This window comes from Anarhichas minor, unplaced genomic scaffold (assembly GCF_050575085.1).
Source record: "Anarhichas minor isolate MPS153535 unplaced genomic scaffold, ASM5057508v1 ptg000007l, whole genome shotgun sequence".
Taxonomy (NCBI): Eukaryota; Metazoa; Chordata; class Actinopteri; order Perciformes; family Anarhichadidae; genus Anarhichas; species Anarhichas minor.
In genome coordinates, this window is record NW_027466453.1 from 10,538,370 (window position 1) to 10,561,320 (window position 22,951).

Consider the following 22,951-nt stretch of genomic DNA (forward strand, 5'->3'; position numbering starts at 1 on the left):
CATATCAAGGTATCCATTTAAACAGAGGTCACTTTCCATCAAAGCCCCCTAAATCTCTTTACTTCAGCAAACAGACCCGTGAGGCCCAGAGCACACATCTCTCAGGTGACTCTCCTGGGCAGCTTTCAGAGATTAAAGAGAGAAAGAGTCTGAAAGAGTGCGTCAGTCTGTTTAAGGTGGTCGTGGGACTTTCTTTTTTTTTTTTTTTCAACACCAGCCGTCCAGGTTTGAGCAGATGGACGTTGAGTAAACTCTTCTGTTCAGGCAGCTTATCGAGGATCCTGACGGAGCCAAAAAGCTCTGACACTCCGTACAAATGTAACGCCAGAACCCGGGTACAACACCCCATCAATATGCTCTGACTCCAACCAAAAACACTGTGAGTTCCTCATCAAAACATCAAGTGGCTGTGATTTGCTTTAGCCGGTCATTCGGACTTTTCTTCATAACGTAATTCAGCAGAATCAATTTAGAAAAATAAGTGCAACCAGGAAAACAACTGTTGGTTACATTTTCAAATGTAACAATACTTCAAATCAGCTTATATTAAGTCAGTGTTTTTCAAGCAGATCAATAAAGCATAAAATCATCATTACCATGCAAGACACACACACACACACACACACACACACACACACACACACACACACACACACACACACACACACACACACACACACACACACACACACACACACACACACACACACACACACACACACACACACACACACACACACACACACACACACACACACACACACACACACACACACACACACACACACACACCTCCTCCTCCTCTTCCTCCTGTGGCCATGATGAAGTAGGTCTACAGACGGGCTGCTGAGGTAATGGGCCACACTCCTCTCCTCCAGCTTCCTCTTCTCTCTTTGCAGGTGTGAATGCAACATCAAACCATGACTTCATGTCCCGACGTCTCCTCTCCTTACCCACTGACACAGCTCTCTCTCTCTCTGCCAGAGGCCTCTCACTTTATGTCCTGCTTAAAAGACCACTGGGTGAATAACTAGGCCTGAAAATGAAACATAATTATCTAATAATATATATATTAGGGATGTCCAAAGCTAAACTACAGGATCAGCAATTTTGGATTGATTCCTAGTAACTATATAAAGTCCATTTACTCATTTCCAAACCACGGTTCAATCCCACTGAACTCCGTTAACAAAATGATTTAACGCATTCCAGCAAAAAGGGTTGCTTTATGTCCACTTCTGCTGCACTTTGAAAGTGAACCACACCCCTAAAGTGTGGCTCCTGTTCCAACTGCATTTGAACTTGACATTGTGTTCATGCCGCGCATACAGAAACTGTCTAAATGCCGTGCATAGCTTCTCCTGCTACAACAGATCCACACCAACACTTCTCTTTCCATTAATACTATCTGACACACTAGATTATGGGCCATGCTAAAGCTATTTAGCTGTGAAACATACACTGCCGTTCAAAAGTCTGGCACACAATAATGCCGATAACAAGCTGGAATATTAACAGGTAAGTTGTTTACGCAAAACTCCTCCTAAAACCTCACAACAGAAACAGAAGGTTGGTGAAGGATTAGCACTGTTGGAATGTCAGCTGAACATACTATGGACAGACAAAGCACTGGTTAAACCTAATATACTGTATGTAGAGCCCAAATGCAAGCACCGTGTTGTGGTTTAACAATGGCCGAGGGTCACTTGTGTATTTTGGGTGTGGAAATGGTAACAACAGTATTCTCCCTTGGCACGGAACAACGTGTGGACATCAACTAGACGAGTTAATCATCTTATTCTTCTTTTTTAGGGGCCAAAAATACCTCAAATGTAAATAATGTTTGGCGTCTAAATTCTACTCTTTTGTCTCTGTTGTAATGGTCATTATTGAAGGAAAGAAATCCAAATAACAGGTGACTCCAACCCAACAATATGTGTTCAGAGAACCAGATCTACGTCTGTCACAGAACCAAAAGTTGGTATTCTGTCAGGTCAGATGTTTTCCCTTCGTTATTTATTCAAAGTATTTCTATGGCCATCAAACATTCATGATCTTACACAATGTATATAAAAAGGTAAACATTCCTTCAGTCGTAACATGCTGTGTGTGATCACATCCTCTGTGAAGCGAGATTGAACTATGTCGACACAACACAGGAGCCATGACCACAAGACCATCATGTCGACTGCTACATTCATGCTGTCCTAGTTTGACGAAGAGGAAGAAGAGCTCTGTATTGATTGGCTCGTGCTTTTGCCGCTTAGTCCCTCCCAACACTTCATGTAAAGCTCAGGTCAGGGCAAAAGAGAAAGTGTGTACACCGTTAGCTCACACAGGAGTCAAGAGCCTGCAAGACCGTTTGACATGTGTGCATCTTTTTCATGAAGCACTTCACTGAAGCGCATAAAGCTCTGGAAATAGATGAATGGAATCACGTTTTTTTTTTTTCTTCTGTTGGACAGAAAAACAAACAAACGCATTGCCAAACAAATTAATAATTTCATTAAATCACTAAGCCAATAATCTCCAGTACTGCCCCTAATCAGAATCAGTTGTTGTGAGGGTGAGGAAAACCCTTCAGGGTAGCAATTGCTGCTCATTTAAGCCTCACTACAACATCAGCCGAGCTCTATCCACCACTGCAGACAGCTGCAGTGTCTATCACATAAGCACCATCCACACTGCGCTCTCCGTCTGTGGCTGCACTCCAGCTTCTCTTCCGAGCTGGTTAAGCAGCACAGGTTGCTGCCGCCTCTCCGGGCGCTTTAGAGAGGCGTGCTCGTGGGTGGCAGCGGTGCTTTCCATGCCCTTTAAAAGAGAGACTCAGACACGGCGCCTGGCGGGAATGTAAAATGCCATGGTAATAATGCCACATTAGTGATTAATACAGTACATCCACTAAAACCTAATGTGATGCATTGGGTTTTCAAATGTTGAGAAAAAGGAATCTGAAAGTGATAGAAATGCAGTAGTAGTAGGTCGGGGGAGGAGGAGGAGGGGGACGGATTAGAAAGCAAACCATCCTCCCACGACGGGGTGAGTGACAGTAGTCTTGTTCCGCTCTGCTGGCTAGAGCGAGGAGAATGAAGCCTTGCAATAATCAGACAGTGGAGTGCTCAGGCCACAGGTTGTGTTTAATGGCTAATTACTGTTGCTGTAAACAGCCAGCACCTTTATATCTGCGGTGCTGTTTCAACAAGACTCTGGTCAGAGGAATAGAAGAGTGGCTAATTAGTGTCTGTGTGATACAGAGCTCAGGGTGCTATCGGGCGTCACATTAAGGCTGAGAGTGTGGTGTGATATGGATATATATATATATATATATCCATTATACAGTAGCATGCAGTGGCTGCAGGTCAGACACACTGAGCTGATTCACTCTGGCAGACACTGATGTGTCTTGTCAGTGTGATCAATCAGCATTTAATCTTGGTTTTAGTAATACAGGACAAAAGAAACACGGGCACGGTGAAGTCCCCGAAATCACGTATACGTGAACGACTTGCTCCGACAACATCACACCTTCTTAAAGCCGGGTGATGTGAAACAAATAGAAATCATAATGGGGTTTATCACAGAGGAAATATTTAGCGTAAGTGATAAGGCACCCAGACCCTGACATCTTGTCATCATCCATTCAGGTAATAGATGATGATAGATGATAAGGGTGTGAATCAAAAGTGTGTAGGACTATGGAGTTTTTATATTTGAATAAGTTCTATCAACTGATTGCAATAATGTAAACACACAAAGGCAAAAATGTGACATTTATTCATGCTAAACCTGCAAAAATATTTTTTATTTTTTTATTTCTCAATTCTCAAATGTGTGATCAAGTTATGTACTGAGCTGGTCATTCCACAGCTGAAAATGTAACTGTTGTAAATACCTTAAACATATAATTGCGATTTCTGTTGTGCAATTTCTTGTTGGATTTAGACTCTAGGCATCCTTAACTAATAAGCGTGTTAGTTCTTTTTTCAGGATCATTAATTTGGACATTAGAATTTGGTACAAATGATAATTGAATATCATCATGATATGATTCAAGCGACAGGCAAACGATCAAATTTAATTAAATTTTCCCTTCAACATGTTTGTAAAAATGTCTCACTGATACACGGTCACACCTTACTAGTAGGTAAATAACTAACTTACCAATTTAAAAAGCACTTTTCAAGAGAATATCACAAAGTGCCACACAAAAGAAACACATCACCCGACACAGAAAGAATAAAAACACCATAAAATAGAAACTAATTAAAGAAATAAAACTACAGTTTAAACAGGTGGACTCTTGGGCTGCACTGGACTAATTGGGTCAGAGCTGTACTCTGAGCACCAAGCATCCATATTGAAAGAAACACAGGGCAGACTGGCCAGGCTTTTGTACAGATCACCAGAAGGATGCTGCATGTGGCTTGAGTTATGCTCTCCTTTTTGGCAGCCATAAGCACTCCGTCTGCACGTTTGAAAAAAGAAAAAAAAAAAACACTACAAACTATCCAACGGCCGCACATAATACATGCATATAGGTGGAAAAGTGCACACCTATGCTGCCGCTTCCCTTTTGTGCAGCGCTCTGCTCCAGTTCCATCAGTCACATCACACTGACTCCCGCGTCCCACAATCCTCCCTACGGTCATTCATCACAATGTCAATCAAACGCTGACTCGGGTCCCTGGAGTGTCGCGGTAATGTTGTCCCTCCGTGTGTGTGTGTGCGTGTGTGTACTCATTCATGTATGCGTGTATTTTGATGCGTCTGTGTTTGTCTGAACGCATGTGTCTGTGTGCATTCATGCATGTGGTTTTTTCTATTTTTGGTGGCCTCTTTTGTTTTTTCTGCGGGTTTTTTTCTCTCCTCTCAGAAGGCGGCGGAGACATGAAGGTGTGTCTCTGCGGTGACAGAGAGAGAGAGGAGAGAGGGAGCGAGGAGAAGTCAGGAGGAGCTCGGCAGCAGCAACAGGCAGAGGGCAAAGAGGATGACAGTGCCTCCTAGTAGCCGCTCTGTCAACATGATTATCTTTGAACCCGGCTCGAGGTCAAAGGCGCATCACACAACATGCAAGACGGCTACTGAGGGCGGTCAGATAGAGGCTCGCTGGGCTGCGTGGCGAGGCGGTGACGGAGCCGAGCTAGCATTGTATTCACTCCCGAATGATTCAACTGAATTAAATCATGAAAATGTTCTCCTGGCAGACTTGTAGCTTTTCTGCAGGCTCGCTGCAATATGGATCAAAACTCCAGGCGAAGCGTCCGTCCAAAAGCACGACTAAAAAAACATGCGATTCCCCTGTTGTTGTTTTTCCAATCAACCTTGTAGACATCAATCCACAAGTAAAGCTTTAATGTCTCAGATTATACACAGCTGAGGTGCTATAACGCTGCTGCTCTGCCCTGCTGACGCCGACAGTGTCCGCTCTCCACAAAATGAAGACCTCATCAAAGCAGATCGGATCCCAGAGGCGGCTCCGTGGCTGTGCATGCTTCGCTGGTCAGTTTTGAGGCCCGACAAAACAGACAGAACATCTCGTTAATACAGATTTGTATCAGCTGGGCTCTGTGTACGAGCTTTAAATAGACAGTCGGCCTGCTAGTTAGGCAGCTGCCCATGATTTGAGGCCGTCCCATGATACATACGGTATGCTAGAACGCCATAGAACGAAGGAAGTGAAGGAAAACAAAAGAGCTGACTGCAGATTGTAATGTATTTTTCTACTGTACCAGAAAGTCATTGGTTTCCACTCATTGCTTTGCAGTCAAATTAAGTCAAGTCTGCCAACTCCTGTTGGGCAAAATACCCGAGTTTCCCCCAAACATGAATGTGTCCATTATTTTAATAGTTCAGTATTGTATGCATGATAACAGGTATGTTTATGCATGGCAGTGGCACTAATAGGCCATCACTCATTTTTCGTTTCCACATTTATGTTTAAAATGAAAACATCAATTTGAATAGCTTGTATGCATGATTATCATGCAATTGACAGACAATGTTGATATTGGCATTGGTGTCAGTTGACAAGGTCTGTTTCTAAATGGCAGTGGCACGGCCACCCTACTCACTGTACCTTGCACATGTTTAAAATAAAGACATGAATATATGAACCTGTGTATTATTTGAATAGCTTAGTATTGAATGCACAATAACAAGGTATGTTTATACACGGTACTAGGCCCAGTTTAATATAAAACACAATTTTATACAATATATATAGTCGGGGGTCCCTGCTCCATCTCTCTATCAGTTTGGGGGTCCTTGGCCTGAAACACGTTGAAGACCCCTGCCCGAGTCAATTAAGCTACAATAAACCAATAAGTGGATTAATTAAACAGAACACAGTGTTGATAACCGAACAATTATTCAAGCAAAGATGGTAAAACTGCTACACAGTATCAGGGCCCAGCTTCTCTAAGGACAGGATTAGCTGCTTCTCTTGACATACACTATATCATAATGTTATCCACTCCGGTCAGACAAAACACTATATTTGAAGTTGTCAACTTGGGCACCGACAGGTTGTGATGGGCATTTTCAGTTTGTTGACATTTATTAGATCAAGCGATCAATCAATTCATCAAAAAAAATGAACTAGTAGCATAATCGACAATGAAACTTATCTCTATCGCAGTCTGTATCTGACATCTTTTATCAAATATTTTCTGTCTTCCCGCGCTTATTAGCACAGAACGACCATTCAGGTAACGTTAGCAAGCTTCTCATCCAAATGCTGCCTTCATTGGATGAATTCGTTGCCATTCGGTGACCATTGCTTTTACCAAACATCACTGGCGGCTGATTTTTAACTCCCAAACTTGACTTGTCTGTCTGGCGAATGTGCTCTCCCCAAGCTGCCGTCTGTAGTCAGAACAGAAGTGCTAACGCTAGTTAATGATGTGCTACCGTACTCTGCTAATTTTAGCTCCACAGGTTTTTTACGTAGAAACGTAACATTTTAGAAACCCATCTCTCTATTATCAGTATAACTATTATAAAACATTTAACCAGAACTTGCTCAAAATCCCCAAAAAACAGCCTGAAAATCTGAAATGATAGCATGAGAGCCTTAAAAGCAGATAAGAATAGTAGACCCGGTCGGAGCTGGCCGATGCTACGCTGCGATTGGCCAGTCCACGTTCGAGAGGCGGGACTTAACGAAGAGTCAATTCCGATACGTCCATTCAATACCGAGTACTGATCAGATACTAGTGCTCCAAGTTCCAAACTTAAAATCTGTGTAAGGAATGTAACTGAGAAAAGAACACTCGTCTGAGGAAGTGTCAGTGTGCAACAAGTGGGTGTTCACAATGCTCTTTTAATTTGCCAGGAATTGCTCGCTTTGATCTGCCAAAAAAGTATTTGCGTCAACATATAAGCCTTAAGATCAATTTCACCAACATAATACAATCTCATCAGGTTTCACAAGCACACAATTGACACAGAACCAGTAAGTAAGCAAAATTCGAGGGAGGAATTAACACGAACAGCAACCAACCGAATAATGGCACACTTTGGCTGCATGTCTCTCCTGTATTACCAGACAATTACCAGCAAGTACACAAACATCCTTTAACTTCTTGGCTGGAGAAATAGAGGAACAGCTTTGAGAGAATTTACTATTCACTATGGCCCGAGAGAAACCAATTACTCTCCTTCAGTGACAAAAATGCTGACGACCTGTTGCAGATCTATGCCAGTAAGCACAATGCTGTTATGCGAAGGACGAGGACAACAACAAGGCAACAGCAGAAAACGTCGTTGCAGAACAAAGCTTGAGAGCCGACCCGAGTCTGAAGGAGAAAAACCCAGCAGGAGAAACCCAGCGTAGCAGCGTGGGAGGGAAAGAGCAACTATCAGCATACATCAAGTCATTTTGCTGGCAGAAAAAAAATATATAAAAATCATCCATCTCTGGAAACTTGCAAGACTCAACACCTCACAAGCAGAACCCTCTGAGGGCTGGAATGCTGCAAAAAGGCTCGAACCCCAGCAGAGCTGACATTTAAAAGAAGACATGAGTGGACTCACGGGTTTGAAGTCGCTGTGGCTGCATTCCTGGCCTTGGTAACGGCAGTAGAGCATCATCTCTTTGAGGTCGTGGCCGACCCTCTCGATGAACTCCTTCATGCTGAACGCCTTGGGCCTGTAGGCGGTGAAGTTGGCTCTCTCCTCCAGAAACGCCAGCACGTCGGGCTCGGCCAGGTGCGGCTGGGGGATCGCCAGGTGCACGTCCAGCAGGCCCAGCAGCTCCCCGGCGTGGTACAGGTCGTTGCGCGTGAGGCGGCTGAATCGGTAATCGTTGAGGTTGCAAATGGTCACGGCGGGGAAGACCAGGCTGCACGACACCACGGCGTCCATGCTGGTCACGTGGGGGTAGGAGAGGAAGTAGGCCAGGCGCTCGGCGCTCTCCAGGACCAACAGTCCCAGGCAGGCCAGCAGAGCCGCGGCCCAGAGCAAGCGTCGCAAGCTGGGCTGACCGTACGGGAAGATGAAGCGCAGGCCGTGCAGCGTGCTGGTGTGAGCGAAGGCCTGCCAGGAGGTGGGGCGCAGGATGGAGCTCTCGTGGCTCCCCTGACTGCCACAGCTCTCCTTCAGATCCATCATCAGCCCTCCAGCCCCTCAGCCGGGGAGCCCCTGGTGCACTCACACCTGCGCACACACACACACAGAGAGGGAACACCAATAAAAAAAGACTAAAATGTACACTCCGTAACCATATTGAGCATATTGATAAAGCAAGAGAGTGGAAGAGAGAAGAAAAGGGACAGAAAATACAGGCATCAAAGAGTAAAAGATGAAGAGGCAAATCAGAGCCCTGCGACAACTCTTACAGAAAACATGATAAAACACAGAAAATAACTTTAAAGCATAGAACTGACAAAGAAGAGGAAGCATACATAAGGAGGACATGATCTCCACAACCCAAATAACTACTATGGAGTGTCAGAGACGGAGGAGAAAGATGCTCCCTTCGGGGCATCCCTCTCCTTTCCACCTCCACTCTCAATCACTCCCTTGAGCTCAGAGTTACTGTGGCTGCCAGCCTGCCTGTGGCTCCTATTACACCCCCAACACACACACACACACACACACTCGACCCAAATCCCAAAGTGCCTCCACCCCCCCCTCCATCGCCCTCTGTGACTGCTCGATTCCATTGACAAAAATTCCCAGAGGTAAGTCCTCTATGACACCCCGGGCGAGAGGTGAGAGTCACTTAAGCCAATCAAAGCCGCCTCTGTGTATTTAACATCCCGACTCATCTCCATTCAAAAACACACACACACACACCGTTACTCATGCACGAGTGTGCACTCAAATTGACACAAACACACACACACACGCCCAGGCTTCTCAGGATTCTTCCGCGCACCCAAACTAATGACAAGCCATAAGCACCTCTCTCGTTCAGCCTAGCGCGAAGACATCCAGCCGGCGCGAGTGTGTGTGAGTCTGAGAGTGCACGTGTGTGTGTGTTTGTGCGAAAGAGAGAGAGAGAGAGAGAGAGAGAGAGAGAGAGACACACAGAGACAGAGACAGAGACAGAGAAAGAGAGAGAGAGAGAGGGCGAGCCGTTGATGATCAGAGCCGCTGGTTAGTCTTGCATGCCGATCCAAACTCCTCCCGTTTTCCTCTGGCCAGATACATCCGCGTTCCCTTCTCTTCCCAGCTCATCTGTGGCGGCGGCGAACACAACAGCGGAGCCGGGAGAGACGGGAGGCGCACACACCAACACACACATTCTCGCACTGAGAGGAGAGAGAGAGGGGCCGGGGGGGAGGGGGAGGGGGGTGAGAGAAGACTCTCCTCCTTTTTGCTCTCTCTGATTGAATATTTCCTTCTTCACCGCCACCTTCCCTCTTCTCATTTGTCTCTCAGTCTTTCATATTTCCACATCTCGTTCGTCACCACAGACGGAGAGATGGATGGATGGATGGAAAGCGGGAGGCTGTCGGAGAGACAGCTAGTAGAGGGGGAAACAGCCGGGGTTGCTTGGTCGGAGGCGGGGGGCGGGGGGGGGGGGGGGGTGTATGTCATGGGAAGTGAAGCAGAAGCAGAGATGGAGGAGTAACGGAGGTTGAAGGGAGGGACGAAGACAACAATATGATAAGAAAACAACAATATGTGAATAAGTGTGGTCACACAAAGGAAAGTAATTCAGACACAGAACATCACATTCGAGAGAGAAATAGAACTGAACAATGCTGGATTTTTTGTTTTGTTTTTAAAAACACAAACTTGTTTGATAAGGATCCCTTAAATTAGAGGATCGTAACCAAGCAGACGTTTTTTGTCCAAAACACTAACGGCAAACACAGAAGGGAAAAATGAAACAGGGAATATTTAATTTGTATCAGTAACATATGAACAACAAGAGATAAGATAAATAACACTAAAATATATACGGATAACTGTACATAACCACTTACCCCATTTAAATAAAGTATTACATCAACGAGTCAGCATTTATTCCAGCACCCTTGCACTACTGTACTTGTGCTTACACAAATAGTTTTACTTGTTTATATACATCTTATGTTGTTATTCATTGTGGCTTTTTATATAAACATGTACCTGTCCTTGTATGTGCATATACATTTTTTTAATCACCAATCAATAATTCTTCTTCACAACACACCTTAAACTAACGTCACACGTTAGCTAGCCTATGCTAGCTATCAGAATTATGGATAGATAAATAAATAGATAATTAGTTTAGTAACTTAGGGTGCATATTAATATCTAGTTAGCTAGTTAGCTCTCTTAGCCGTACAGAACTTTACAAAGATGGTATTCTTACGATTAAAATATGTTCCCTGGGTTAAAAGTTGACTTCGTCTTCATAGGGGTCGAAATATTACCGTCAGTCACCATTAATTGCCCTTAATTAGCGTTAAGCGGAGCTCACCTGCTGCTGTTGTGTAACTCACAGTCCTGCTTCCGGTTGGTGCCGCCGACCCGTAGTTTTAAACCTCCTCCTCATCATTTTGAAAACAAATTCATCCTTTAATGGTGCATTGGGAAGGACTCTTACAAAGTAATTCGGTAAACGTAATACAGACAATCTTTCATGAGCTTGTGTCCGCCTCAGACCGTCCACCTGCAGGTCTCCGGTTAAAAAAACAAAACCGGAAGTGATTTGTTTTGGTAAAGAATAAAAGCAAATTAAATAGAAAACACTAAGGATAGAAATAAATAAACCTCACAACAAACCTGAGCTACATGATGAATGATAAGCAAGAAGATATATAATTCAACCTCCATCTAACGTCTGTGTTTAACTTAACAAGAGTCCAAATTTGGGAAATGGTTTAACAATTTGATTCAGTGTGAAACTCGTGTAATATCTGTGACTTCTTTGGGGGTTTCATCGGTATTCTACATCTGCTTACACATGATATAAGAGGCTGTGTTTAATTTGAATCTTGGGGTAATTTCAGCAATTTGCAACAACACAGAAACCTTAATTAAAAGTAAAGAATGACTGATGAGTATTGTATTTTTATTCTTCGCCAAATACACTCTTATTTACACACACACACACACACACACTGTCAGTCGATCACAGTCTTTCTCGCAAATGGAATTTGCTGTGGTCTCAGACAGCTGCAGCGTTTGCTGGTTCCTTAACAACTTAATTACGCAAATCTCCCCTTTTTCCACCGAGGTAATGAGCGTAGTTTTACACGGATTAAACCGTCTCCGGGGTTGAAAATAAGGCTTTATACTTTAGCAATCTTATCTGCCTTTTATCTATCCAGCCAGTTTTCCAGCCACGAGATTATTTTCGGCGGGAGTCCTGTTAGCCTTATCATATTTTTCTCTTTTTAATTTGCAAGGTATTAATGCAAAAACACTTATTTTAAACCCTCTGAAATACGAGTCTGAATTTACTCTTTAAAGGCTTACATATTAAAAGCAAATCTAAACAAGGAGATGTTTAGAACAAGGGCAAATTAATGGAAACCCCAAGAGTTTCTTAATAAGCCTACAATACACTGCCAGAGTCACAATCTTGGCATAGATCCCATTCTGTTGAACTCTTGCATCAAATATTCCTGGTTTGATGATAACGTCCAACACGTTGCTGGGAAATCTCCCATCCATGTGAAGTTGTGTTGATATCTGGTCACTGTGAAGGCCAAAGCAAATTATTCACATCATTTTAATATCCATCAAACCGTTTCAATGACCCATCCTGCCCTGTGAGGAGAGGCATCCGTGTCGGCTTTGTTTCTCCACTCATCAGTGATTTTCCTTTAATGAGTCACCCATCTGAAGTAGGCTTTGTACACTGCAGCCTGCGTAAATACATGCACAGTATATTATACCTACAGAATAGAATGCATTAAGCAAACTGCAATGGCCGCAGTTGACAAACCAGCCTCACTTCAAGGTTAATTTAATAGCTGTTCTGGAGCTTTCAATCATATCACATGTCCTTTATCGGAGGATTGTAGCTGTTTTAGATGTTTAATGAATTGAAATTCTTCTGACCACTTTAGCTTTGACTTACTTGTCCACTTTGGCTTAAAAAATGTAATGTGAATTCTTTAACTTTCTAAACATGAATTAATTATGATCAAAAAGTTCCAGAGCAAGTAATCCGACCTTTAAGTTGAGTAGTTTTGTCAACCGTTGAACCTCAAAACTCATTTGAACACATAAGATTCAATGACAACTGAGCAAATTCCATCTGCTGATGAAGATCAGGTGAAATGATCTAAAGCTCCAGAATAGAATTGACCCTGAGGTGAGATTGTTTTGTGAACCAATATTTCTCCTATACTTTATCAATTTACCAGGTTTTTTTTTTATCCAACACCTATTTGCCAGAACGATATAAGGCTACATTACACTACACCTGTTATTGGTCCAATTGTTATTAGCGTAAATAACATTCCATGTTTGTTAGTGCCAGTTTTTATGAATGGGCCGTGTTGCCTGTATTTCATAGCTTCTATTGTAACAAACTAAAAGCATGTTTGATTCTTATAGGTTAGTTCGTCATTTCCCCCCCCCATCGTGAGTGAAGAACCACAAAACACTAGCAGCTGAAAAGACTGTTGTTGGATATTTCAGGGGTCTTTATCCAAATCTCAGAGAGTTAACACTTTACATCAGAGATGAGAAAGCTATCTTTCCTCTTAGGACTCTAAACCAGATAAGACTTTTGTTTTTAAATCTTACATTTTTTGGGGGTCAGTGGGAACTTCTTATACTATGCATGGCAAGACGGAAAGAGTAATTACCCTTTCGGGCCATCTTAATGGATTATGAAAAAGAATAAGCCCTTACAAGAGAGATAATTTGGATGCGTAAGCAGCTACCAGAGTTGGCGAGACTGGGCCCAGTTGATTGTTACCTCTGGCGAGAGCCGATTGAAGTCGAAGGGCAAATTATTCCAGACGTGTGCGAGCAGTAGCTGCGGACTTGCTGGAATCGACCACCTCCCCATTTGTGAAGGTCTTAATTGGTTGATGTGCAGATAAAGGAAGGAGCAACCTCTGCACACACACACACACACACACACACACACTAAGACAGATAGTTTCAAAGAGCCTTGTTCTGGTCAGATTAAGTTTCCTTCCAATTAAGAGTTTTATCATCAGGTCTCTTGAACTTGACTAATGATGTCCACGGAACTGAACTGCCGAGGGCGCTAGATGCTAATGCTACCCTGCTGCTGGCATCAACACTAATGTGACGTAGACAACATATACACATACATATACTAATACTTTTGCACTTCTGGTTAGATGCTAAACTGCATTTTGTTGTCTCTGTAATCTAATGGTCAGAATGAGAGCAGTTTCATGAAAGAGTCATTTCTCTGTCTGTGATTGTTTCATTTGAAGTAGTTGCAGAGGCCTGAGGGGAGACAGCATCAGCATTCCTCATTAAATAAAAAAAGATTAAAGACAATTTAGAAAAAAAATGAAGATAATTTTGTGTAACATTACTTTTCATCATCGTCCCTTTAGTTATCTAGTGCACTGGTTGTGAGGAGTTTAGAGGGAATAGGGAAGCAGAAAAACATATTTTTATTGTTTTTTCATTATGTTTATTTGCTGCAGATGAATTTCATCCAATCTTAAATCTTGTGGATTCCTGGATACCTTTCGTCTTGGCCTCTACAGAAGTAGACACAGCTTTGTTTTCAGGGTTCACAAGTCAATAAAGTGCTCAGATGTATTTGGGACCCCCCTGTGATCTATCCTGTGCACAGTGCAGTCTTTAAGTACTTAGACAGTGACACAGTTTTGCTCCGTGTACTGCAGTACACTGAAATCAATCCGTGGCTGTGAGGTTACAGGTCTGATTTTCAGTTTACATTTAAGGGAGTTCAAATCAATACGAACAAATGAGGTCGTGTTCACCTCCTACAGACGTAAACACCAAAACAAATTGGTCTGCCCAAACGACAAAAACAAGCAAACCTCGATGCAGACATTTTATCCAATACAATGCAGGTTTGTGCCGCTCGAAACAATATAGTAACGTACGTTTTTAAAATGATCTTTTGATAAACAGTGCCCTGGTTACTCTAGATAACGCACTCAACACACTGCAGTATAAAGTAGCTTCACTGAAAACTGTTGACAGTGGGAGGCGTGGATCATCCACAGTAACCTGGATCCCGTCTCTTTTGGAAAGACACGCTGCTGCTGAATTGTTTTAATGTAACTTCCCGGTGGTTTGAGCACCTCAAAGGAAGACACCACTGCTAGGGGAGTGAGAAATACAGGGAGTTCAAACCCATATTGAGTTAATGGCGGTGGACTGGTTACAATGCCCTTAGATAAGGTTTACCTGGCTGCTAAAGCAGTGGGACAATGACAAGGCTGTGATTCCAACACAGTTCAGCCCATATGGATGTAAACACCATCATATTTGAGCTGAAAGTCATGATACAGAAGGCTATAATGTAAGCTTAAATGTGCAAAAATAACTAAACACTTAGAGACTGTACTGTAAACTGTACTCCTCCCTCTCTTTTCAACATAAACCAGGCATTAACCTGTATCTTTTACAGTGAGGCAGGATGAAGGGAGGGGGGGGGGGGGGTTCTGGGTGCTGTTGGGAAAGCCTCCATAAAAGAGCCTGTTAGTCACAGTACGACTCCACCCTGATGATCTGGCTCTCTGCAGACTGGGCTAGATTTTTTTTTTTGGTCAAGCAAACCACATGAGAGCCTGAGAATACCTCCCTGCAATCCTTTCCGCCCCCCCCCCCCCCCCATAAAAACAACCCTCAGAGACACCTCCTAATGCATGGCAAACAAGCCGGGTCACAGTGCATCTACTCCACTCTGAGGCTCGGACAAACAGACACCACTGAAAATGGAGGGCAAGGACGAAAACCAACAAAGAAGCCTGCACCTCGCTTTCATTTCACATGATTAGCAAATCAATGCTGCGCAGATTAGTTGTTTATTTCAAGGTTGCTGAAGTAAAGTGCAACAACGGATAACAACGAACGTAAAGTGAGGGGGGGGGGGGGGGGGGCTGCATCCCTGATACACAAAACTGCAGACTAATTATATTCTTTGTGAAGGTGAAATCAAACAGAGCTTTTGTAATGAATTAATGAGCACGCGTTGACTTCGAGGGTCTGCTTCTTAGAACACATCGATCATCGGCGATGCACAGAAATGACACAGTAACAGCAAATTAACTGGAGACGACTTCTCTGTGGCGTTTATGAACCGGGCATCGCACACAGTCGAGGACGACATTTTCACAAGTTCTTCAGTGGTTCAGACGATTGTGATTTTAAAGAGGTGATGTCAGGGAAGCGAAACAGCTTCACTGTTGATCAGTTACATAAACTCAGTCAGTGGAGGGTTTGCTGGTGGAACATCAAAGGCTGTACGCGTCCTCGGGTAACTCTCCCAGCAGTTCATCCAGGTCATCATCTGCACAACAGACAGACTTCAGTAAGTAGGAACATGAGATAATGTTTAATTCACATCTAATTCACTCCAATTCAACTGACAGGAAACTGAGAAATCTTCACCCGTCTATGGGATAAACGTTGAAAAGTAAAGTTCTCATGTAAATATGTAATCTAACAGCTTTGTAAAAGACTGTTTGGGGTATTTTCCCCTGTCACTGGACAGCAGGCGGTACAGGGATAGACATGTTTTAAGGGAAGAGAGCTACCCGGCTAGAAAGGACCCATGAGCGTTAACCATTAGGCTGTTAGTTGACAGTTGAATGTCGTCTTGTGTATAGAACAGAAAGGTAGTGTACAGTGTGTTTATCTGAACAATGAATCAGTCTCTTAATACAAGCGGTCAGCTCTGTAGAAAGCCCCATGATTTAACAGAGTTACAGCTACAACAGCTGTCCATCCAGAGAGCACAGAGACGGGACATAAACACCAAGATGTTTTGTGAGGAGTAGTGTTCAAACCATCAGTCGCTTGTTCAGAAATCTAATCAGCTCAATTGAAAAAAAACACACATTTCTTAGTCTATACTTGTTCTTTCTGCCCCAAAAGGCAGCAATGGTCCGTAGAATGTGACCCGAGGGTGGCTACCTTACTATACCCTCTGTTTTTATAAAGCCCTCTGCCTCTCATTTGTGCATTCACACTGCTCTGTTGATGGATCTACGTCATTAGGATTCATCCTCTGGGGAAGTTGATCGTCTATTCAGTAAAAGTGGCTGGAATATTTAACTCTGGACAAGACTTTGACTGACGGAAAGATATGAAGGTCTCTGGAGCCATTTCACATGCTGACTCATCTCCATGTGTCGTATAATTATTAGATGATCAGACTAATCATGTCATTTTAAAATACAAACGCAGGCTTTGCTGACTTGGTTTTCTCAACAATCGTCTTTCTTATTTTTTACGTTTTACCGACTGAATAATAAAAAGGAACAAAAAGCAATCAGTACCTTCTTTGTTCTGCTACAGTTAGGTTGGCTTTGGGTCAGCAGGTCAAATGTCTCAAAGCGCTACCAGACGGTGTGGCTGTTTTTATTCAGCAGAACTTGACTGGAGTCTGCTACTTGGCGACCTCAGGCTGTGACTAGAATTGATCTCGCTCTCTCATCACAAGTGTTATTACATATTAGAGGCCCCAACCTGCATCCCAGCCCGAGTCCTGTGGTGCAGGGTTCCCCGCAGGCTCTCGGGGGCCTCTGCTGGAGCCGGCTCTAGTGTCTCTTGGGGCTTTCGGGTCTTCGCCTCCCTCTGAGCATTTCCCCGCCTCTTGTCCCTCGTCGTCCTCCTCCTCGTCAAACACCAGCTGCATCCGAGACACGGTCCCCTGGAGGCCGGCGGGGGAGGGACCAGCCTGGGACATCGGCTCCTGGATAGAAAAAGAACGAAAAAAATAAAATGCTTTGAAGAGACAGCTGGCAGCTTGAGAGATTATTCTGGATGACAGATTCTCATATTTGTTGGACTGTGCTACGCTTGTTTCCAGCGGACGGCCGCGGCGCTCACCAGGATGAGCGGGGGGAGCTGAGTGGAGGACAGAGCGACTCCATCGGGGGCGTAGATCCTCAGCAGGTTGTTGGGTGTCACGTTCAGGTAATGGTTACGATGGGAGGGGGAGAACACACCCACCTGTCCACAGAGAGAGCCAGAAATAGATGTGTAACCACGAGGGTTAAGCTCAAATACTACACTGCAGTTACCGTCATTAACGTTGAATGAAATGGAAGCGATGAGTCTCACTTGTTTGAGCAGGAGCACAGCTCCAACCTTCAGCTCCTCCTCTCGGTCCTCGAGGAGGCGTCGATGCACCGTCCCCTGAATCTCCCCTTCAGTCCAAAAATATAAAACAGAACAATGAGAGAAATTAAATCATTTAAGAACAATGAGTGCTTGCAGGTCCAAGAAACCCTGAGGTACTCTACACTGTACATCGCTCATAATGTAGGTTAATGGGGGAGAAACATAAAACAGCATTAAAATAAACATCTGTTAAATCTCCAAAACTAAATATGATCTAAGACATGCTATATTTAAGAAAATTAACACCTTTAATTCTAGTCTTAAGAGAGTAACCATAGACTGTATAGAAGAAGTGGATGTTGTCACAGTGACGTCACCCATTGGTTTGTGGATGACATTTTGGGCGTCGCCATCTTCTAACCAGAAGTGGCACGAGAGGGCGGAGCTAAGAACAACCTCACGCTGGAAAAGACTCTGTCAATCACAATGTAGCCCCACCCTAAAACATACCCTGCTACTGGTCTATCTGACTCTAAATGGGACTTTAATTTACTATATATATATCTTTTACTGTAAAAAAAACATCAACAAAGAGTGAAAAACGTCCACAACTGTCAAAAAGCGACACCTCGAAATTGCTTTTTGAAACCCCCAAAAGTATTGAAACTACAGTAATAGAATACAGCACAGTAATGTATTCTTATCATTTAGCTGCCGATAGATAGATGGGCTCATCTTTAAGACGAGTGTGAAGCGGATACAGTCACACTGCCCGCTGGAGACGAACCTTTCAGCAGGTGGGATTCCCATTACTGACAGAACGCTCCCTCGTGGTGTCACAAGCACTTAACACCCATCCACCGCTGATGCCAATCTACCACAATTGAATCACTAATCAGCACTTAAGTCCCGTGTTGAGTACAACATCCATTCCCAGAGTGTTAACAATCATCACGTCTTGCGACGCTGCTCTCTGGGGGACATGGCAACCCGGCTCGGCTTTAAGAGGATCAGACGAAAGAAGGGGCGAAGGCTCAAGACGGAGGAGAAGGAATGTGATGCATGTCGTGTGCGTGTCCACTTACCTGTCGGGTCTTTAAACACAGCCTTGGCGTCGCCGTGCGTGTGGATGATGCTCTTCAGGAGCACGGCCATGTTGGGCACTTTGTTTCTCGCCAGCCGTTTCAGTGCAGCCTACAAATGATGGGGAACAGACAGCGTGTCAAATAACAGTTATTTTATTACATATTTATATAACTCCAGTATGTTCACCAAAGGGTTATTTTAGACGAGCTCGGGTAAGCTTGCATCCATTTCCACCCATATCACTGTGTGCCGTGTGAACATCATTACAGCTGTTGATTAACAGATTTATTTCTTAGAATCGATTTATCTTTCCAGTAATTTTTCTAGATTATTTAGAGGATTTTGCTCAAATAAAACAAGCATTTCCAAAACATCAGCCGTGGGCTCTGGGAGTATATAAATATAATTTGTCAAACTTGAAATAATGCTCAAATCTCAACACTTTGAGAGAGACGCAGCGATGCACACCACTGGAGATTCTTTATTTGGGTTTAAGACGCGTTTAAGACAAACTATCACTGCCCTCAGTCTGAAATGAAAGCTACAGATGTGTGAACATAATATAAGAATATTAATCTGATGGATATTTATTATCCTTTCATTCGCCGTGGGGATCATCCACTCTCTCCGCTGCATTAGACGTAACATGTTATTGTAAACGTGTCAACAGCCACGACAGGAAACGCCATGTTTAAGTGCTGGAGAGTTATTCCTCCGAAGTTCGACGCACGGCGGGAGCAGAATAAACAGTCTCCATTAGAGTGATTGATGGTGATCTTGCTGTTTATAATTACAAAAACACCTCCGCTACAGCTCCTCCATTTGTCCTGATTATGCCAATAGACCTCCAGCAGCGACACACTGTCTTGTTATTATGGAGGATAAATATTCAAGCGACGGCTTGCCCTAAAGATCACCTTTCGGAGCACCATGACGACGCTGTAAGAGTGCAGGAAGCACGACGGGTTCCTCTCATCCAATCCCATCTCGGCCTTCATCGCGGCCCAGCCGCCGCCGCTGAACTCGTCTTCTTCAGTCTGTGAGCTGGAGCCCTTTTAAAATCGAGTCAAAAGGGTTTATATACGCTCGCAGAAAACGTAGTTACTGAGCACACCTGGCTTGAAAATCTCAAGTTCATGTGTTTTCTATGCATCATTGTATTCTCTCACATGGTCCCCGTGTGGCTCCACTGCAATCAGATTGTGTGAAAATGAATTTCACACTGCAGCATGAAACTCTTCAGTGTCTGGTTTTGAAGGTACGACATCCATATTGAGACAAAATGCATCCTGGGAAGTTTAGGAAAACGTAAACCCAACTCCTATTCATGTCATACGTATGGAAGCATGTTATTGCTGAATAGTAAAACGTTTATTCTCACGTCGGAAACAATGATGTTCTTTTCAGTTATTGCTCCTCTGTTGCACAAACATTTTGTGAACGCACGTCCACCTAGTTTCTATGTTAACTGATCCTGTGGAGGTGGAGGCTATCCCAGCATGCACTGGGTGAGAGCGCAGAGGAGAGGGCCGAACGTCCTCTGTTCTTAATGGGCATTTACTCCCATTGATTATAAAAACGTTAAAATAACTTTCAAATGTCTATAGAATCAGAATCAGCTTTATTGGCTGATTCTATAGACATCTTTATTAGGGTAAACCTAATAATGGGCTGTTGATCTGACAAAACTACACATCCGAATACGTCAACTGGAGCTTTGGGAGATATTTTATACAAACAAATCATAGAACGATCATGAAAATACTCAATCGCTCTTTTATTACCTGGCTTGGCGACCGCGCCACAACCCCGTGAGCAGGAGTCTGAGGGACAGAGACCACGATGTCGTCCAGGTTCTGACCCTGCGGCTGAGAGAGAAGAATTCAGTTATTACACGGCACCATGGTGGAAAAAACAAACGCATAACCGCTGGATGAGACTCACCTGCTGGGGCAGGAATCCGGCGGGGCCGGGGAAGCGTCTGGACCGGTGAGGCTCAGACCGAGGCCTCTTCTGAGGGAGCTTATTGGAGGCCGACACCAACTGGACCAGGCGGTTGGTGAGGAGCGTTGTGTGAAGGGGATGAGGGCTCAGAGCGGAGGAGGAAGAGGGCGCTGGTGAGGAGACCGTCGCAAAGAGGACCTGAGGGGAGGGTCCCGGAGTGGCCCACGGCCTCTGGGGCCTGTTTAGTGTCCTGGAAATGGGGCTGGGGGCCGGAGAAGACGTAGTGAGGCCGGGGAAAACACTGGGACTCTGTGGAGGGGCTGAGAGGAGAGCAGGGCGGGGACTCGGAGATCGCAGAAGAGGAGCGGAGGAGATCCGAGGAGGTAGGTCACGACTAAATGAGCCAGAAGCCTGGCGTGCGGTGCTGAAGTCTCTCAGGGACCGGTTAGGGTGGGTCTGAATCCCTCCACAGGTCGGGGGTCGCAGCATTTTGGATGAAGATGCCGGATCGACCGCAGGAGCAGGTGGGACTGGAGCAGGAGGCCGTCCCATCTGGCGGTCGCACTCGTCCAGGTCTGCCAGGTCAACATCCCAGTCGTCAAAATCGTCCTGAGCCACACAGGGCGTCGGCGGACCCTCCGCGTGACTCTGTCGTGAAGCCAAATTAGGCTGAGAGTTATTCAGTGTGGGAGGAAGGGGCTGAGCAGAGGAGGAGGAGGGCTGTCTCAGACCCAGGCCGGTTTGTCCAGCAGCAGTGTGCGTGCTGCTCTTTGATGCGGTGCCATTACACAGGGCTGCAGATTTCTCTCCCGTGAGCTGAAGGCAGTTTTTCCCCGGCTCTCTGAGAGAAACAGAGGAAGCCCGCAGCGAGCGGGATGACACGGCAGCTGCCACATCGGCTGGTCCAGACGATGAGCGGACAGCCCAGTCTGTCCCCAGCAGGTCCTGGGAGAAACACACACACACACACACACACACATTGACAGTGTGAGAGAGGGGGAGCAGAAGGAGGATCCTTCTGTTACTGAATGTGATCAGTCCGCACTGACAGTTAAGTAAAACCAGGTGTGTTCTCTGCTGGGATTCACCTCATCATCAAAGTCCTCGCCAATGCTGAACAGGCCACTTAATTTGCAGGTCTGTAACAGAGGTAACGACACACACGATGAAAGGGCTTGACCAGCACGTGCAGCAATAAACATCCCAGGTGCTATTCACCAGATGAAACCCTAATGAACACGTCATGAGGTAATATGTTACCTGTGTGCATTAATAAGCATCTTGTTAGCAGAGTTAGCTCAAATAGTTTTGAGTTCACCATCGCAGTCATGAGATATCGCGATGAAAGCCGTTATTTGATCGGTCCGCACACCAAACTTACCGAGACACTGAACGCCATTCAATGACTGCGTGTCAACATAACTTGTTGTTTTGTTCCCACGTCTTCAACTTTACAAACAAACGCTACTAGGCAGCAGCGAGCGAGTTGAAAACGTTCAGCTCCTCGGGAGCGCGCCGCCACGTTCAAACACAACGTGATGACGTCGGATATGTTTTTACAAAGAGTGTTGAAGCAAAGCGAGATGACTCCCTCCCCTTTTACCCCGCATTACAAGTGTTGTTGTTGTTTTTGCTTTTTGTAACTCAGAGGAGGGGCTAAAATATTACAGATATATGCTAAAGTTGGAAAATAATGAAACATGAGAGGGAAGACAAACAGTGAGCCACTGTTGGAGCATTATGAATAATCGACTGGTGAAAAGCAACACAAACCAAAATCAAAACTTCAATTACAATTGACTCACTATAGATCACCAATCTGTCCATATTCAAATCAAAACTCACCTTTTCAGAACTAACTAACTTGTATGTGTAATTAATGTTGTGTGTTGTATATATATATATATATATTTTATCAAAATCCCATCAGATTTACATTCAAAAGGACTGATTTTTCTAAAATGATGTACCAGTAATGTTAAAGGGTATATCATTTTCCAAACATAAATAAGCTATTAGTGTTTTCATATGAAGATCCCATCACTGCGTGTCCATATTTTGAATTTCAACAGGAAATACATTACATTACATTAAGAATGCTCTCACAATGCCTTTTTTTCTCATTGTGACCATTAAATCAGATGGAAGCTGTTAATAGCGCTGAGGTCTTATCAGGAATGGCTTTCCACATGTATGCTGTACATTAGGACATTGTTAC

General features: G+C 44.2%; 2 protein-coding genes across 3 annotated transcripts in view; both read right to left on the reverse strand.

Moving 5' to 3' along the window:
- asic2 (acid-sensing (proton-gated) ion channel 2) overlaps window positions 1-8,607 on the reverse strand; it is a 274,492-nt gene extending 265,885 nt beyond the window's left edge. Inside the window, exon 1 of the mRNA XM_076085733.1 lies at window positions 8,035-8,607. Within this exon, the coding sequence (XP_075941848.1) occupies window positions 8,035-8,607 (573 nt within the window). The remainder of the gene's footprint in view (window positions 1-8,034) is intronic.
- Window positions 8,608-13,778: 5,171 nt separating this feature from the next.
- hrob (homologous recombination factor with OB-fold) lies at window positions 13,779-22,532 on the reverse strand. Of its 2 annotated transcripts, none has more exons than XM_076085746.1 (10): window positions 22,115-22,532; window positions 21,783-21,872; window positions 20,734-21,678; window positions 20,574-20,657; window positions 19,707-19,841; window positions 18,789-18,897; window positions 17,704-17,789; window positions 17,470-17,592; window positions 17,107-17,332; window positions 13,779-15,925 (listed from the first exon to the last, which is right to left on the reverse strand). In XM_076085746.1, the coding sequence occupies exons 1-10, from the start codon at window positions 22,130-22,132 to the stop codon at window positions 15,870-15,872; spliced, it is 1,872 nt and encodes a 623-aa protein (XP_075941861.1). In that variant the 5' UTR covers window positions 22,133-22,532; the 3' UTR covers window positions 13,779-15,869. The 2 variants fall into 2 exon arrangements, with proteins under 2 accessions (XP_075941861.1, XP_075941862.1); XM_076085747.1 differs by having other exon boundaries at window positions 13,780-15,925; window positions 21,822-21,872; window positions 22,115-22,529.
- Window positions 22,533-22,951: the final 419 nt, after the last annotated feature.